This window comes from Mugil cephalus, chromosome 1, assembly GCF_022458985.1.
Source record: "Mugil cephalus isolate CIBA_MC_2020 chromosome 1, CIBA_Mcephalus_1.1, whole genome shotgun sequence".
In the NCBI taxonomy this organism is placed as follows: domain Eukaryota; kingdom Metazoa; phylum Chordata; class Actinopteri; order Mugiliformes; family Mugilidae; genus Mugil; species Mugil cephalus.
Window position 1 is genome coordinate 46999446 of NC_061770.1, and position 19034 is coordinate 47018479.

Below are 19034 nucleotides of genomic sequence, written 5' to 3' on the forward strand. Positions count from 1 at the left end.
CGGCTCACGGTGCGTCTCTGTGGGAAATGAACCAAATGATCCAGGCAGACGATGTGATAACCAATTTAAATTTATTCGTTTTTAAACTCTCGGTACATTCAGCACTGGGAGGAGGGAGAAAAGAAGCAACAAAATCAAGACGGTTTCAAACTAAAAATTAAAAATATTAAAATTGTAACCATTCCTCTATAAACCTTTTATTTTTTTTACCTCTTCTTAAATATATGATTGAAGGGTAGGAGGAGGCATTCTTCGTATCCTCTCCCCCTCGTCCCCAAAAATATCCACTAAAGACAAACTCAGGCATAATACCATGTCTCTTCCTATTTCCTACGTTACAGTGTTGAGACCTGTTGTATCTTTGTGGGAGTTGAAGATTATTACTCTAACTTTACCTGCAGTAACACACAACAACCCTCCAAGGCTGGGGGGGAAAAAACAAAAAACATGATTCATAAAAGGTCAAATCAAACTTTCCTCACTTTGCCTGTGAATTTAGTCACATATAAAAGAATCTTAGTGCCGAGTGCAACATTAAAAGTGATCCTAGAAAATACGTGAAGGTCGGGGATCTATTTTGGACCGGTTTTATTACAGGGCTCCGAGGAGGAAGGAAGGAACTGTGTGCCCGCAGAACTAAAATAAAGAGGCGGGCTCCCAAACCTCAGAGGGACAAAATGAAGAGGAGAGCAAGAAAACAACCGCACTCTGCTTCTTTTTCTTCAATGGAGGAGAATTAACAGCACTACACACGGACGAGGAGAAACGCTGCTCTCTACAGGACAGAGGACTGAATTTCGCTTCTGGAAGACGGAAAGAGAACAGAAGAACTGACGTCAACGGAACCGGGGTTATCTGTTAACATTATGAAGGTGGGGGGAAATGGTAGAAGTGTGTGGAAGACAACGCTGGCATTGAAGTGGACCAATTAAAGCGCAGCGGGGCAGGTAGCGAGGGGCCAGACGAGTCCCGGACACGAGGAGAGAGATGGTTCGCCGAGAAGACATCCTGTCTGCCGCGTCCTCCGCTACGCTGCTTCCCTCTCTCTTCAACTTTTCCTGGTGGCCTCTCGGCCCTCAGCGGCGTCTGTCCCTGGGGTTGCTACGACTACGTGACCGCCGTCCACCACCACCACCACCACCACCGGCGGCGGCGGCCGGCGAGGGTCGTCTCGGCCGGTGGCTGCCGTCCCTCCTCTTGTCCCCCTCCTTCTCCCTCTCTCGGCCGCGGTCCCGCTCCCTGTCTCCGTCGGGCGCTCGTCCGGCCGACCCGCCGGCTGCGACCGCGCCTCCCTCCTTCTCCCGGCTCTTCAGCCTCTCCTTCTTCTCCTCTTCCCGCTTCTTGTCTTCCTCTTCGCGCCTCCGCTCGCGCTCTTTTTGCCGCTCTGTGCGTTCTAAAAGCCTCTGCGTGGCCTGAGGGACAGAGTATGTAAGTGAGGATGGATGACAAAACGTGAAGACAGAAAAATGTGGACGTGTGAGGGACTGACCTGCTCCTCAGTGAGGGGAAGCCAGTATATACATGGAGCTGCTTTAGTCTTGAGGAACAAGTCGTCTAACAACTTGGCTGGAGGTTCATCTCCCTTCTCTGCTGGAGGGAGAACAGAAAATAATATGTCAGCATCAAGTGATCAGTCACAGATTTGGGGGAAATGAGGCTGAGTGAGGTGTCCTACCCTTCTTGTCAGTCTTCCTCTCCTTGCTCTTGGCTCGTTCTCTCCTCTTCCTCTCTCTGTCTCGGGACCGTGACCGCCGCTCCTCCTCACCCGGCCGCGCGAACTCCCGGACCTTGTCCCGGTCCCACTCCCGCTCACCTCGCGCCTTTTCCCGGCGCTCCATCTCCCTCTTCCGCTCGGCCCACAGGTCGCGCACGCCTCTGTCTCGCTCCCGGTCCCGTTCGCGCTCTCTGTCCCTGTCCCTCTCGCGGTCCCTGTCTCGCTCGGGCATCAGGGGGGGCAGCCGGGGCTGAGGACCGGCCGGCTGGACGACTTTGTCCTCCTCCTTGTCTGGCTTCAGGACGCCTTTGTGGAAGTCCAGCTGTGGGACAAAAAGGATGGGGAGGGAAATTGAAGAAGAGTTGGGGAATAATGAAGAAAAAAGGAAAAGTGAAGCATCATTTAGACAACAACAAAAGAGGAACACACAGACAGGGTGTGTGATTTCATATTTCATTCCTTGTGCCTTTCACTGTTAACACAAGTAGTTGAATGTAAGTTGGCAGCAGACGCTCGACAATGATTCATTCACTTTAAGATAACCCACCTAAAAGATACTGCATCAGTTTTTTTTAGCTGTAGAGTTGGACTGATGGACTGTATTAATCATTTTACACACTTCTGTTATCAGTACAGTTACTTTTCCTTCTCTAAAGGCAAAGATTTAGATTTATCTTATTTATAATCTTACATGTTTGGTTCAAAATAACTTGGACTGTAGTTTGAAACCAGTGCAGTAAAATCATCTTTCACTAACTAAATCAAGAAAAGAACTCCACTTTAATGCACTGTCAGTCATTTTATATCTTTGTGTGTTTATGTGTTACCTCATCCTGCTCACAGAAGTCCACACTAAGGTCCTTGGGGTTGCTCTGCGGCCATTTAACCCCATGGAGAGCAGCTCTGGTAGCGGCTGCCTCCTCCGTAGTAGCGTACTGTGGAGACGGGAGCAGAGGAAAGAGGTTAAGAAACAGAAAATAGCACTCTCAGAGTAATCACATCTCAAACATAAACAGCAGGAGGAACTGGTGGAGCCAGATGGATGAAGCCATAGAGGTGACAGTTTGTGTGGTAGTTTCAAAATAAATGCAAATGCTATTAAAGCCTGCGTGTAAATATACCTTCTGCAAAAAATAACAGACACAAAAACACAGACGTGCCTCTGGTCACATCATTGGAAACGATGCAGGCTCATCTGAAAAATGTGCTTCAAATGGGCCCTTTTAGTAGTTGGCTAACGCTACACCTTTTTTGGTACGTACCGTGACGTAGCAGTGAGACTTGATTTTGTCGATCCAGAAGCCCTCTTCCACCAGGCTGCCTGTCTGGCTCAGCAGCTCTTTGAGCTGGCCCAGGGTGAAGGGTCGTACCTGAGAGGAGACGGGACACTCCACGTTACCTCATGCCTCAAAGAAACACATTCTCAGATCTCTGCGCTGTGATTATTTACTTCAGGAGAAACATTCACAATGTCGGTTAGATTGGGGGGAAGGAAGCGACCCAATGGTGTGGATCTATGAATGATGATGTTGGTCCAAACGAAATAACTATTAAATAACAAAACCTGGTATAAACATGCATGTTCCCAATATAACCTCCTGGTGATTTTGTTTATTCCTTCACATTTCATCCCGCTACACCAACATGACTCACTAGTTCACTCCCCATGAGAATGACTACGATTACAATAGTTTAACTCTACTAGGAGAATACTTCTACGTGTCCTCTGAGGGTCACAGCTCAGAAAATCACCATGTTTTCCCCCTTGACTGCCCCCCTGAAGCCAAACATCACATGCTTTCATGTTGCATCTATATTTTAAATCCATTTAATTCACCAGCTTTGATGATTTCTGGTAAATGTTGATGAGCATTGCAGCCTAACACCTTAGCCTTAGTCTTTCGGTCTTGTTTGTTTGGATTCTTTAGTATAAGATCTCCTGCCATCTATACATCTGAGTGACATCAGAAGCACGGTAATAATAATAATAAACGGTAATAATAATAATAATAATATCTGACCCACGTATAACCATATATAAGTCTTCCTTTAATGACGCAGGTGGAGAAAAATCTGCGAATGCCAGTCATTAAATGCGTGATGTCTAGTCTTGTCACAGTCCGTTTAGTCATGCACCAAGCCTCCAGCTTAAGGTAATGCCTAGCTACAGCCATCACATCTGGGAAAGTGTTCCCGACTCTAATTACGGGTGTGCTGATGATGTGGTTCCCACTGGCATCCACACAATGCGCCTCATTCAACCAAAAACATTTCTGTACGCCGAGGAAAAACGAAGCAGGATCTGGTGTAAAGAGAGGCTTCGCCGACGTGGAAGAAAGACTACGGGGATGTAATGCACAGAGACAGACACCCACCAGGTTTGTCACGTGGATGATGTTTGAAACTTTTCCCCGCGGTGGCGAGGGCTGCTTGGTCGTGCGGACGGGGTCGTCGATTGTGACCGAAACACCGGACTTCTGCTGACTTATGGAGCGACGCACCAGGCTGTCGCTGGGAGTGACTGAGGGGAAGATGAGGGAGAGGTGAGAAGTCCAGCAACAATGTTTGTACTGTTAGAGGGATGACGGGAGACAGATTTTTACCCAGTAATCTACAGCAAATTAAAAACAGTTTACCTTTCTTTGCCTCTCCTTCCAGGCTGACGGATGTCTGTGTTTCCGAGGCTTCTTCAGAGAGACTGTTCTTCCTTTTGTCTCTGGACGACCTGCGTTGTATTTCTCTTTCTGTTTTCTCCACCTCTTCTTGCTGTTCTTCTTCTTTTTCCTCTTCATCTTCTTCTTCTTCATCTTTATTTGCCTGTCCGTTTTCCTGGCTGTCACCAGGGACAACCTAGGGAGAAATAACGTTAATATTAATCCGCTTTTCTGTCCGTGCCCAGATGAGAATCACAACTACGGTCACCGATGTGCTTCCCCTCACCTGAGTGACGGTGCGTCGGATCTTGAGGCTTTTGTCCGGGTCGCCCCGGCCGGTGTCCATGTTCTCCTCATCCCCGGACAACTGCAGCTCCTCCGGGTGCAGCTCCACCACAGCCTCCTGGTTTAGTTTGATGTCTGGGATCAAAGACTGAAGGGCAGAAACAAGAGAAGATGAAGGAAAAGACAAAACAAGAATAAAAGCAAAGAAAGAAGTATTTCATCACGCTGGAATTTGGTGCACGGTATAATAGCAGAATAGCAGATGGTCGGTGCAGTTTCTTCAATTGTTTCCTGGGAACGACTCAGATGGTTCTTCAGAATAAAGGTGCAGTTCAGGCTAATAACTGGCCCTAATATGAGCAAATTCCACTCAAGCAATGTTACCACAATGTGCAACACGATTCATCATGTAAATGTCAGCCTAGGGCAGAAAATATCAGCTCAGACTGAACTCCAGATGCCTGTTCCTGTGCTGTGTCAGTACCTTCAGCGAGTCGGTGGTAATACTGATGGATGGTTTCTTAGCGGTGACCGTGGTGCTGGAGCCCCATCGCCTCTTCCTGCCCGCTGCCGTCCCCGTCTCCGGATCCCCCGCTCCTCCATCTGTGGCGGCTGGAGACGTCTTGCTGCCTGCGGGAGTCAAAAAAAAACGTAGTCGATCGTCAACGGGAACGGGCGCACAGGTCTTCACTGGCAAGTTCCAGCAAGCTCACAGCCGAATAATTGCTTGAATGCTCTAACCCAGATACTTCTAGCAAGAGTTGGAAGTAACTAAATTAAATTTACAGAATGTATAGAAGTTTCTTGTTGAGGTGTTAGTGGTTATTTTGAGCTAGTGTGCACAGAGCTGAAGGAAGTGTTTAATATAGGGAGGGAAATAGAAACCATGCTACAGGTAAATCTAGTGTGCGCTTGTTGTGAGGTCACACACATGGACATGATCCCTGCTGCAGCACGTTGAAGACTGCAACATAATGATTATTTCCAAGTAGCTGTGAGGTAAACCAGCACATTACGTTATCTTTTAGCACTACGTTGCTCATGTGAAAATGTCATTTAACACAAAGATAGTACATTTGTTAGGTACACTAGTGAAAACAAATGTGTTTTAATTCTGCACGAATGTCTTAGAAAGACTGTTTGGTAAATATATATATGGCGAGTGAGTGTGTTGGCCAAAGTCTGAGGAGTCTACTGTCTAATCTCCAGACATTTTATTCTACTTCAATTTACATTTATACAGTTTATAAACGTCCTAATTTATTCTTAATAAAAAAATAAAAAAACAATGACACAGCTCCAACAAAGCCATCACTAATAGCTGCAACTTGAACTCCTTACAGGTGCGACCAATATTAAACTCATGACCTTTTGTGTCTGGTGTCTGGTCCAGGAGCCAGGTAAACCTGTGACTGGTATACTTACTGGTTAAGGAGATCTTGCGGGCAGCGAAAGCCTTAGGAGTGGTGCTCTGGAAGGAGAGGGGGACAAAGAGAGAACATACAGAAACCCCAGGGGTGTGGGGCAAGATGAGAACCAAGAGTCCAAACCCAAACAGGCAACAACAGAGAGGAGGTGAAACAGGAAAAGTGGAGGAGGGGTGGGGGACGGGGGGTTTAAAGTAACAGAAGCCTAGAGGCCACATTAATGACTAGGCTCTCTGGTCGATAGAGACTCCAGACACATTTCCGCCCTCTGCCTCTGCTCAGAGACACCAACATAAATCTTTATGCTACAATTTTTTTTTTACTTGTGTGTCTAAATGATGAACTGTTATGATAAGCAAATACATGGTGTGCATTAGGACATGAGTGGGCATGCGTGAAACGAACTAGGTCATATCTTAATGGAGTATCCTATTACAAGATGGTGTTTGAGAACAGAACATACTGGCAAAGTGCCTCCGCATCTGAGCGAATCTTTAAACAATAAGAAACAGGTTATAATGGCAGCATGTTGGTTTATATTAACCTTATCATTCTTTCTTCAGTCTGATGTGCTGACAGTGTCGTGGTACTAATTAAACATTATGGTAATGATATGCAGCTTAAACTGAGCGATTAATTAACTGGTTATTAGTGCCAATGAGCAGAGGTGGAGAGCAGAGTGTTGAAAACTCAACGATCTGATCAATACTCAATTCAAATCTACGAGGAGTTTTCATACTTTATATTGGTCTAAACATATCAAATAAATAATTTGGGCTAAATTTCAAAGGCTAGAGAAAGATTCTCTTAAACAGGTATTCCTTTAAAAATGTATACATTTTAAATGAGGAATAATCACAAGTCATTTCCTGGTACCATTTGACACCTGATTCCTTACTGGCTCGACTATGGCCCAACCGCACGACAGTGTACTGTATCTAGGCAACAAGGATCCAATCAGAGAAGGCAGAGGAGTGAGGGCGGGGCTCGGTTTGAGTGTGAAGATTAGCCACCAGGCGGGTATTGATCAGTGTTTTTTTTTTTTTGTCTTGATCAGGGCTGGGAGGACTCGTCTTGACTCACTGACGGTCAGAGTCGGATTTCAGTCTTTCAGAGGTTTCAATGCGTCTTCTGATGTGAAGGGGGGCGGGAGGGCGAGGTTTACTTTGTCCATGATTGTTAGAGTCCACGATCTGTGAAGTCGTGAAGCTTGAAACTATTGTCTTTCCTCGTCATAGCCGTATATCCTCGTCCTGGCTGCATTTGCAATGTCAGAATTATAACCCCAGGTTGTCCATGAGGTATGGGAAGACGAGAAAAAAATAATCCAGTCTTTGTTTAATTAAAATCCAGGAAAGTAGGGTGTCTCTGCACTCATGTGAAATTGCACAAGGAGAGAGGATGCCGTAGGTAGTAAAAAGACAACCGCGTCAATAAATCACAGCAGCAACCACTGTAGTTCACCTGCCAGGTCCACAGCAGAGGAGGATGTCACGTCCTCCGGATGAAACGTCCCTTCAGTCACGTTTGAGTTCACAGACAACGTGGCTGCAGGGAAAGAAGCGGCGGCCATTTGTTGGGTATATCCAGCTTTCCTGGCAAATGGAGGTAATCAATGAGGCTCATCACTGTCACTAAGAGTCACGGTGCACACTCTGTGTCAGATTACTTGTCCTCGGCGGTTCGTCCCATTACAAGTCTCTATCCAACTACAGCCGGTGCAGTTCAGGAAAACGGTTTAGTCGATGGCAACTTCGATTGTGTTCGTACATTTCCACGCGGAGCCAGTTTGAGCTGAAAAGCGGTCCCCTTTAAAACGCTGCTGACACACAGTTATCCTTTCAAGATCAGTGGTCCGGAGGTTTAAAAGTGTAACAAGTCCACATCATCCTGTCACATCCACTGACACAGATTTTGTCCATTAAGTTGTCCGATAAAATTGTCCCATCTCTTACGAGCAGATTATTTCAGTGGCTCCTTGGAGTGTGTTTTACATCTTATATCCCGAAAGAGTGATCAGATGAAAGCCCTGATCACTGTGTGGGCTACTGCAGCAGTGTCATTCCTCCATCCCGCAAGCAGGTGGCAGCGTGGGATTAGAGGTGGAAATAAAGACAAAACTGTAGCGCTGAAGAGTTTTGTCGTTCCCCCGGAGTTACATCTGGCTTTGTGCCGGCTGTGTTTATCCACAAAATGGAAGATGGGAAAGGTGGGAACGAGGGGTTAATGTACAGCGATAGACGCCCTCCTCCTGAACCTTTCCTTCAGCTCCACCGCACAGCGCAGCGCAGTCCGGTCCGGTTCGGATCAGCGAGCGGGCTTCCAAACCCTGTGGCTGCGTCGCCATGGCAACTGCGTGCTGCTCCAGTTGCCATGGCTGCCACTGCCCGTCGGCGGCGAAACTGATGCGAGCTCCGGTCGCTGCCGGCTCAGCGTGTCAGTGGAGAGGCTACACTGGAGGCCTCGCAGGCTCTGGCTTTACTCAGTGCCATAGGGTTGTAGACTCTTGGCCTAATTCAGGTACCAGCGACGCACTTGGGCATAGCGAGACAGGAGTTGAAGGAGGAGGAGAAGTGGAGGAGGTGGTGGTGGTGGTGGTGGTAGTAGTAGTACGCAGCAGGTACCAATAGGGGCAATGGAAGAGGCATGGGCACCTTCATAACAAAGCAATCAATGGGGTTTTAAACAGCAATCACACCATAAATATATATAGTGAGAGAGAAGCGTTCATGATGGGATACATAGGCAAAAGATGGAAAGTAAAGGTGTAAAGAAGGGGAAAGAGAGAGCTGATGAGACAGATGCAGTGTCAAAGAAGGAAGCAAAAGAGCAGAGAGGATAACAGCAGCAGAAACGAGCCCTGATGTATCTCTACACACTGTCAGGTCCATTACTCATGCAAACCCAAGGGGGGAAACAAAACCAATAAACACAGGCACAGAAAGAAAAGACACACTGATAATAACTTCAATAGCACAGACGCTCTAACCTAATATGCCTGAAATGTGAAGTATGATATCTCTTCACTGGACTGTTGTGGCTGGTTTCAACAGCAGTAAGTTGTAACAGATGAAGCTTTTATCTGAGGCTTCATAATGAGCTTCAGCTACAGTCGCATCTGGTACAATTATGTTTCAACGTGACAATGTATATAAAATGGTTTCCTTTTGTTTATATAAAAACTGCTTGTGGTATTTAAATGCAACACTGCGGTCTATGGGAAACTCTAAAGAGCCCCTGACACTTCATGTAAACGAACTTGCGTGAATAAACGCAGGCTGATCAAATCGTTTCATAAAGATTCGACCTCAGTGCAAAGAGCTGCAAAGCTGATCAGAGACCGGGGCGCGTGCCTCTAAGTTACAGAGGGAAAACACAAACCGGAGCAAAATCGAGAGCCACCAGTCACAGAGCTTTTCATTCAATCGCGGTCAGTAAAGAGCTGCAGCAACGCTTCTGTCTGCCTCGGTGCGTCGGGGTCTTTAAGCCTTAATGACGCTTCCTCTTCCTAACACACATCACTGCTCTCGTATCTCTGCAGGCCCCGGCAAGATATCAGACGTGTGTGAGAGATCATCTACATCAATTAGCTTGTTATGAAATATCCATTAGTAGCATTAAAAGCAGATGAAAGGGATGAGCTCATTTCTCTTTACCCCCAGGACCCAATTCCAACTCAGCCCCCGTTCACCTACGAGCGTTCGGTCAAAGCTCCAATTGAACGATCTGATCCTTTAATAGGTTAAAGGATGCACACGTTGTGTACTGGTTGATATTTAAGGATGAAATCTGCGATAAAATTTACAGACGCCCGTCAGATAAAATCTGGAGGTGTCAGAGATATTCATTCGGGTTGTGTTGGTTTTGAGTGACCCCCCCTCCCTCCCTCCCTCCCTCCCCGACCGATAACACCACATGCTTTTTACATGAGGAGTGAGGATGCAGGTTAGTGGGATATAGAGCCAAGAGTCGGACGCCCACACCCTCTCAGCGACCTTACCTCCTCCAGGCGGGCGTCGCTGTTCTCCGGCTCAGCCCCGGAGGCCGGCTGCTGGGCCATGGAGCTCTCCGAGTCCGGCTCCACCTCCGTCACAGCGGCTGCGCTGGGCTCCGACACCTCCCTGCAGGAGGAAGACAGTCGGGGTGAGCGGGGAAGGGAAGGGGTTAGAGAAAGTAGGTTAGCCTCTTATTTTTAGAAAGCGCACATAATAACCACAATCACACACTCAATCAATTTGATGACAAGGCCTAAAGCACTATATATAATATATATATGTGGTCGATACAAGACAACCTTTGAGTAGACTTTGCTGCTGTCATAACAAGTTGATGAATTCCAAAGTTGTTGTTTTCTTCTCCTCCAGTTTTAACCAACACTTTAATCTAAAATGTAATAATGATGCTTTGGGAAATTATTTATCATAACCTCAAAGCAGTTAATGTTTCTGATTGCTGGATCATTGAATTGAATTAGACTTTATGGGTGCAGAAATAACCCTTAAACAGTCAGTATTAAACTTCAAAATAAGCGTTTAAACGAATGCAATCGATAACGAGTTAAAGGCAAAGTTTGTGTAAAAGTGAGCACACATTACAAATGATGCATTTAAAGAGCGAATCCTTTTACAATTTCTTTGACGTTAATTTTAAACTCTTTCTGTTTGGGAGAGACGTCTGGGTAAACAGGTTAGTTCACGACGTGCCTGGAGGTTAACGGACATGTAATCGGCCTTTGAGGTGAATGAGTAAAGAAACTTATCATCAGTTTTGAGCTTAATTAAAAACAATCCAGACAATGACGACCAAAAGGGCCTTCGAGCTCAGCTCTCGAGAGTGACCAGCGCAGAGGTAAGAGGAGACAAAATGATGTGTTGGACAAGACAGAAGGAAAAAAAAAAAAAAAAAGTCAGAGGAACGGTGCTGGAGGCCAGTGATCTGGGTCACGCTTTCTATAAATAACTCTCCAGCTAACAGCTAACCTGACACCCAGGGTCATCAACACTCCTCAAACTAACTCATACTTCAAATACACAGAGATTACGCCATGTGTGGCCCTTATTCGATCCACGCCGGTAGACGGCCAGTGGAAAAAAAAAAAAAAAGCTCAGCCAGTGAAAGTCGTGGTTACTGAGACCTCACACAGTAGCGGACCTTCTGCTCATATCATATTTTTTTACTGCTGTTATCTAAGATGGAGAAAGAAAAAAAAACAATTATATTTTTAGCTGCTCCCTCAACTTCTCCTGCCAGCGTTATCAAAAGCCTCCTCCGCTGCCTCCATGTGATGACACAGGCACCGAGGCAGCACCCTGTAGGTGGGAGAATCACATCCTCTAGCATCTTCCTCTTCATCACCGTGTCCGTTCTCCTCAGATCTTTATATTTAATAGTTGAAACGTGGTGAGATTTTAAACCGCTTCCTCGTTTCTAAAATTAAATAAAGAAATACCATAATCCGCAACGTGATTTGTTTCTAACTCGGAGCTTTTCGAAATAGTTATGGCACAAGAAACAAAAGATTTGTCCTTAACTTCCTTTAAAGACAGATTTGAGATAGCTGCATATAGAGATAGGTCTATAACCAACAATTACAGCCTTTCCTGGCATTTCTCTTTCTCATACACACGGTAAAGTTTCATGGTGGGGAAATCTGATGTTCAACCTCATTCTCTAGAGATTAGTCACTGACAGGAGTGTCAGCAAGAAGGCAGCACTGTCCCTTCCTCCATGCCACATGTATTCTCCTCATTTGGCCTAGGTGTGGGTTTTATTATCTATGTGCATGTGTGCTTTGTTGGCACAACCAGAGACACACCTGCACAGGCTATAAAGGGAGACGGACGTCAACGTACTATAAAATAGAACCCCACAGAGCACAGGAAAAAGGGCTGACGATCACTAAAGAGAATGAATTGGGTTTACTTTTAAACAGCTTAAGGTTCATACGACCAGGCAGGAATGATAAAGCCCACTTAAGTACAACAATAACGTGATGAACGATGTCACAGTCTCTAAAATAAAGTAAATTACATTTCCGGGTAGCTCAGGAGAATTTACTTATATCAGGTCCAAATTAACAGTCTGACCAAATAAAGAAGCGGACGTTGTCCCTCCTCAAATCAGACGTGTAGTCAGCACCCAGGGGACGAGGGTGTGAATGCTGGTGCCAGTTGGGAGAATTATATCACACCATAAGGGGCCAGCTAACAGACTGTACAGCTAACAGACTGTACAGCTAACAGATGTCTGATTTAATGATCTCCCTTGACAACGGTGAGATCATTAGCAGCTCCAACCACACAAACCCAAAAATACAAATATTGTCAGTTTTACCAGAAAATACATGAACAGAACGATCGGGCCTTTAAAGTCCTGACATCTTAATGTTAAAAAAAGAGAAATGTGTATGGGAAATAAAAGCTGTTTCTTGGCTGCATGACAGAAAATGAAGAGGTCATGAGGAACAGAAGGAGAGAAATCAATGTCCACACGCTTTCCCCTCCTTACACCATAAAACCTGAGGCCATTACTTATTCATAAGAGCTACCTCCAATGAAAAGCTATTTTTGGAAATGATCAAAGAAAGGAGACCCCCTTCCCCCCCCGAAAAATTCCTCCCTGCTCCTTCAACCAACAAAAGGCTTTCACCGACGTCCCCACCCCCGGTCCTCCTCACATGGGCGAACATGTAACACGCTCATAACCAGGCCGTGAACTGATGACATGCTATTTAACAGGCAGGCAGGAGCTGCTACCTAGCCAGCGGGGTAAGGCGGTAGAAAAACGACACGTAATGTATCCCCCGCAGGTTTCTGGATAACTGGTGTAAAAGTACAACCAGCAACCTGAAGCCTTGACTCGCCCTCTGGCTTACTCTTACCCGTTTTTGTTGCCTTCGGACAGCATTATGGCCTGGCCTTGAGAGGAAACCCCCAGGGATACGAAATGACACTGTCGCTGGCTCTTATTCTGATCAGGCGTGGGATGAGATCGGGAACGCGGAATAAAATAAATCCGAAGAGATCGTTTCTATTGCTGATTAGCCGTATACTGCGTCGGCATCAGGGATGCAATGCATGCATGACGGCCATGTTGGCTAGTGCGACCAGTGTCAAGCCTAAAAGAATGGATGCCAGCTGTCTTCCGGCTCGGGATTTACAAAATAAAAGCTCGGCGTGACGCGCGAACGTGACGGCCATATTTATTAAGAACGACTTAATTAATTAATAAACTGCGTTGACTATGATATCGTTTAAGCTACGAATGACAAAGAAAGCTGTTACAAAAAACAACAACAATAGAGGGAAGTAAAAAATAAGCGGAACGCAGAAAATTAGCATTTTCTGAGGTAACATTATCCACAGCAGCTGTGGGGCTGTCTCATTAACTGCCTGACAAGAAATAACACTTGCAGCCGAGGAAGTCGAGAACCATTGAGCATTCACAGTCGAGTCACGACACGTCTTTTTCCACATATTAACACACAAATTATGTGTATTAATATACACACATTAACCGGTTAATAAAGATTACAAACATATTGCACAACAGTTTATTTAAATAATACTACTAAATACTAAAAATAATACTAAATAATATATTTTTAAACCATTAGCTCTATGTAATAGACACATCACAACATTTGCTGCGCAAACAAAAAAGATTAGGCATTCTTGAATATAAAAAACAGCGATCATTTTTTCCTCTTTGCTCTGAAGGCTAAACTGATAAAGCAAACAGCTTTACATAAACACATAGCTAGAAAATATGATAATCACCTAGAAGATGCATGCAGAGAATTGTATCGTTTTTGAAGACATGTTCAGACGTTGTGATTTAAAAAGCACAATTACTTTATCAACTTGTGAGAAGGTTCATCTTAAAATGTGTTTGATAATAACCCTCGCCACTCAATGCAAAAGCAAGCTAGGACTTTAAAATCAAAACTGAAATGACTGAGAGAGTTAACAAATGATATCAAAACTCCTGAATTGGACCAGTATGTTTAAGAACGATAGATGCACATTTATGCGAGCCTGAAGATAGAAGGTGGGCGTTCACTCACAACATTAAAGGAACCCCTTCATAAAAGGTATATACCAGTATACCAGATCTGACTAAACACACTACACAACATTAAAAAAGGGACACACAAAGCAAGACGGGACTTCTCAACACCAGCTATATACAGTATAGTTTCACCTCTTAAGGATATCTGTATTTTAATGTTACTTACCTCTTTGAAAGGTATCGTTTCTCCGCCACTGTACTTAGGTTAGTCTTTATCTCATCTTTATCGTCTTGTCCTTTGTCTGCCTTCTGTAAGATTATTGAGAGTAAAAACACATGGAAATGCATGCAAAGAATGTAATCCTTAAAGCACATGACAATCCTAAGTCACACTAGAAAACAAGCTGGTTTTCTTTTAAATACACACTGGTAGTGATCTATGCACCAGACGAGTAATAGTGCACTCTGTCTGTGGCTTTGAGAAGGATTGACGCCAATGATCACTAACCTTCATCTGCCTGGCATGTTGGGATTCATCTCCAGAGGAGGAGGACGACTGTGATGAGTTGGAGGAGGAGTCTGATTTTGAGTCAGAATCTGAGGAGGAACCTGGATCTTGGGCCTCAGTCACCACCACCCTCTGTTTACTGGCTGCCTCTTGTTTCTTTTCCTGCTCCTGCTTGAGCCTTTTCTCCTCTTTCCTCTTCTCCTCATCGTGGAGTTTCTTCTCTTTTTCCTCTTCCAGTCGCTTTTTCTCCTTTTCTTTCTCTTCTTCCAACTGCCTTTTCTCCCTTTCCTGTTTTCTCTCCAGCTCTCTCTGCTGTTCTCTCTCCTTCTCCTCCTTCATCTTTCTCTCTTCCTCCCTCTCTCTGTTCTCTTGCTGCCTCTTGGTTTCCAATTTTTGCAGTGGGGACTCGCTGGACGACCCGGCCGAGGAGTGCGCCGCCTCTCCTGACATACCGGGAGCTGATGTGGACTCCGCCGCACAGAAATCCCCTTCTGACTCCATCTTGTGTACGAGCAAAGAAAGTGGCCCTGGTCTGCGCTTCACAGGGGGCTCGGGGCTGCTGGAACGAGAGCTTGAGTCTGAGTTTTGCCTCTGCATGGTGGGAGGTGGGAAAGACGCCGCCCTGGGGCCGCGCACAGCTTCGGGGCCTTCTCCCTCCTGGTCGTCAGGTGGGCTCTGCTTGGGAGTGTCCGGTAATGGGAACAGGTTGGGAGGTGGAGAGGGAGGAGGAGTGGGGTGGCGCAGCTGCATGGGGGTGTGGTTTACCTGCGGAGGTGGAATGTGCTGTGGAGGCTGAAGCTTGCGTTTGGATCTTGCAGCCGCCGATGGGGCACTGGGTGGCATCTGCTGCGGTGGGGGCGGCGCTCTGTTTCCCTTCCGTGCCCCACCGGGACCAGGCCAATCCTCGTCGTCGTCGCTTTCGTCGTCGCCGTCGTCGCCCTCGTCGCTGTCCTCGTGGGCGTGGCTTCCTGCCGAACCTCCAGCGGATCGGCTGAGGTGGAGGACGGGATGAGCCGATCCCGGTTCGCTCGGGGCGGTGCCCTCCTTCTCGGGGGCTCGAGGTAGAGCTGGGGGCAGCCCCTGGCGGTCCGGCTGCCCCAGGACACGCACTGACAGGGAGGCCACGGCACGGGGAGGAGAAGGGGCTGGTGGCTCCTTGTGTCCTTGGTGAAAGGTGGCACGCTGCATCCTAGCCTCAGAGGGCTGGAAGGTAGGACCAGGGGCATGACCCACCACTGAGTCTCCGGCTCCTCTCTCTTCAGCCCTGGGGTGGGAGGGCTTGGTTTGCTGCTGCTGCTGGGTACAAATAATGGGAATCAGTTGTGGAAGAAACACGATGATAGAAGTTTTCTTCTTTTCATTTACATGTTTTAAGATATTTACAAGCATGTGATGATTAAGCCAGCTCTACCACAGAAATACGTTAGCATTACTAAATGTATTTTGTGTAAAAGTGTTCTGTTAAATTTTATGAATACTGAAAGAAATAATCTTTTTCACAACATTAGATCTATCTACTTCTGTGGGATAAATCTTTTGTTTTCTTAATTTCTCTATACAATATATGGAGGGTACCAACCTTGCTAGAGACATAAGAAGAGGTGTCATTGTCCTCAGAGTGGTCGTCGTCCTCCTCTGGTATGGCTGGGCTTTCTGTCAGTCGGAGAAACGAGCCAGGGGTTAAAGGTCAATCCCAAACACACTCACTGGACCCTAAACAAGTGTGACCCTTCACCAAATCTGGGTCTGAAGTCTTTAAATCTTCTCAAGACACATAATTTATAATGTAATTATTATTTTTTTTTGTCCAGATATAAAAAAAGCTATTTAAAAGCTATTTCAAAGCTATATGTCTTTAGTGGCTGGATAATCAGTTAAATCTGCATGATGAAGGAACACTTATTTTTACAATAATGTGCTATTTTGTAGGTTAGGTGCAAATGTGCAAAACAACACAAACAAATAAAACTGAAGAGACTGTGGGAGAGACCGTGTTTGGTGTCTGATTTGTTAATGCGTATGTGTGTGTGTGTGTTATACCATCAGCTTCGTCCTCTTGCTGGGCCTCTCTCTCCAGCCTCTGGCGAAGGAGCTCCTGCTGCTTGGCCAGATACTGTTTTATGAAGCTGTTCTGGCACATCTCTTCCCCTATCTATAAGCAGCACAGAAAAAGGACAAGAATAAATAAACATGACACGACATAATATCAGAAGATAAACGAGCCAACCCAACTTCAAAAAACTTCTACCTGAGAGTTGGGCTGCAGCCCACTGTGAGAGGAAGATGACTTCTGGAGGTTTTCCAGCATCAGAGCCTACAGGGAATGAGGAACGGGAATTCAATTACACAACATGATACAAAAAAACAAAATGTAAAACACTGCAAAGTCAGATTATATGATTCTGAACATTTAACTCCACCATAAAGCTTGTTTTGACATTTGTAGTTGTTGCAGTAATAGCAGATGTGTGGCAAAATGAAATATACTGAGTTTAATTCACTTATTTCCATATAACAGGGTAAAATTGAAGTGTCAGTGTCTGCAATAAAGCCTGGAGAAAACACTACTATCTTATATTGCCACCAGTGTAGGCTAATGTGCACACTACTGAATGCTTGTTTGTGTTTCACTCTGGCAGATCTTTAAATATATGTAAATCACAATGGCACCACCTCCACCAACAAAGGGTTATAAGAGCTATAGTTCTCATTATGCACTCAGGTCCTAGATTATTTCCCACAGTAACAACGGTGTATAGATATTAAGCAAATAAAATAAATATAAATAAAAACTGCAACAAAGCAGCATGAATTTGTGCAAGTTTGTGCAAGGAAATTTGTGTAAAACTACAGTGTAAGACTGTAAAGTAAATTCCAAGTAGTTTAATTTTAGCAATTTTCAGCAGCGGAGTGTCCTGATAGCTATATGCATACATATACAGTAACTTGCCCTTTTCAGCAGGAACACGTGAAAATAAATGCACTCGAATACAACAGTCATGAACACATTTCTCCACACGATTGTTATAACGTTCAGTTTATGTTGTAACAGCCTAAGAAAGGTGGTAAATCACCCGTATGGTCATTTTAGAGGATCCAGGTAAATATTGCGTGTGTATATGTGTCACTCTAAGTGTTTGTTATTATTCAGACGAACCAACTGGTTAAAATAGGTTTGTCAAAATAACAGGAACCTGTGTCAACACAGCACAATACATCTCAGCAAAGCTGCAAATCACATCCTCCAAAATGAAAACACAGTTGAATCAACAGCGCTTTTGGACATTTTAAACCAATGCTGAATAAAATAACATCCATGAAGGCTTAACGCAGAACTGATAAATTAGAAGGTATTCGTTTTCATAAACAGGTGTGATGCTCACTTCAGGTCAGTTCTCTTTTTTTTTACGGCCCATTTCACCATTTACTGGTAGTTTGGTTAGTTACTGATTCCAGTATATATGAATTTGACAACTTTAGGCCGATAAATAAACTAACTTTGAGAGGTCTGAACGAAAATCCAGCTCCTTGTCGATGCTTAGCATTAACTTTGTTAGCGATGTTTTGCTAAAAGTGAGTACAGGTGATCTACGGTGTTTCCGTTTTTTTTTTTTTTGTTTTTTTTACATTGTCAGTTAATGCTGCCGTTGCCAGGGTGACAAATAAATATTAGAACTCCCGATTTCCTGCAAGAAGAGCTGTAACCGGCAGCGCGTAGAGCTAACCGAAAGAATTTCAGTTACATAATTAGCTGAGAACAATTTGTCGTTTAAAAACGCGAAAATTAGCCGTTTGCTGCGCTCGTAAAAATTGTGTTTACATCACGAAGCGCGCCCCCGTAACCCCAATCCACACACACACACACACACACACGATGCGCGGGCGCTGTCACGCACTAAGTGTACAGCGGCTGTTGCCTCGCTTACTCTCAGCTTAGGCCTCGACTTGACAGGTGCACAGTTCAACTGTGTGCAACACGGTGCACTGCGAGTAGTTACGGTTCGAGTCCGAACTCGTCGGCGAGGCAGCTCCGTCGTCCCGTCGGACACAATTAACCGGAAACAAAAACTGTTGTTTATGTGTAATAACGTGTGCGTGTCGATTTATGCATTCCCGCTTTGCAGCCCACACCGTCCACGGCCTCTAACGTTAACCCCCCACCGTCTCTCGCCTCCTGCTGAACTTAGCCAGACTCGACACAGACGTCCGCAACGCGAGCAAAAACTTACCCCCTTCAGTCGCTTGACGAGCGTGTTCTTCTGCCCGCTTTTCGGGAGGTTTCTTTGCTCCAGAGCGGCTTTCAAATCCGCCACTCGGAGCGATTGTAGAGGTTTTCCATCAAGCGTAATATCTTCGTCCGCCATTTTGCTCTCTCAGCTAGTCTAAACTCCCAACAAGCGTCGCTACGGCTGCTGCTCGGCGTCACAGCTCGGGAG

General features: G+C 45.4%; 1 protein-coding gene across 5 annotated transcripts; it reads right to left on the reverse strand.

Moving 5' to 3' along the window:
* Positions 1-57: 57 nt before the first annotated feature.
* On the reverse strand, positions 58-19000 carry acin1b (apoptotic chromatin condensation inducer 1b). Of its 5 annotated transcripts, none has more exons than XM_047585157.1 (17): positions 18828-19000; positions 16847-16912; positions 16639-16750; positions 16178-16251; positions 14599-15888; positions 14317-14399; positions 10081-10201; positions 6079-6124; positions 5138-5283; positions 4655-4801; positions 4351-4564; positions 4090-4235; positions 2977-3084; positions 2542-2649; positions 1676-2036; positions 1490-1590; positions 58-1412 (listed from the first exon to the last, which is right to left on the reverse strand). In XM_047585157.1, exons 1-17 carry the CDS (start codon positions 18960-18962, stop codon positions 1077-1079), a joined length of 3594 nt encoding a protein of 1197 aa, XP_047441113.1. In that variant the 5' UTR covers positions 18963-19000; the 3' UTR covers positions 58-1076. The 5 variants fall into 5 exon arrangements, with proteins under 5 accessions (XP_047441113.1, XP_047441105.1, XP_047441083.1 ...); XM_047585149.1 differs by having other exon boundaries at positions 1490-1587; positions 14599-15891; XM_047585127.1 differs by having other exon boundaries at positions 1490-1587; positions 14599-15894.
* Positions 19001-19034: the final 34 nt, after the last annotated feature.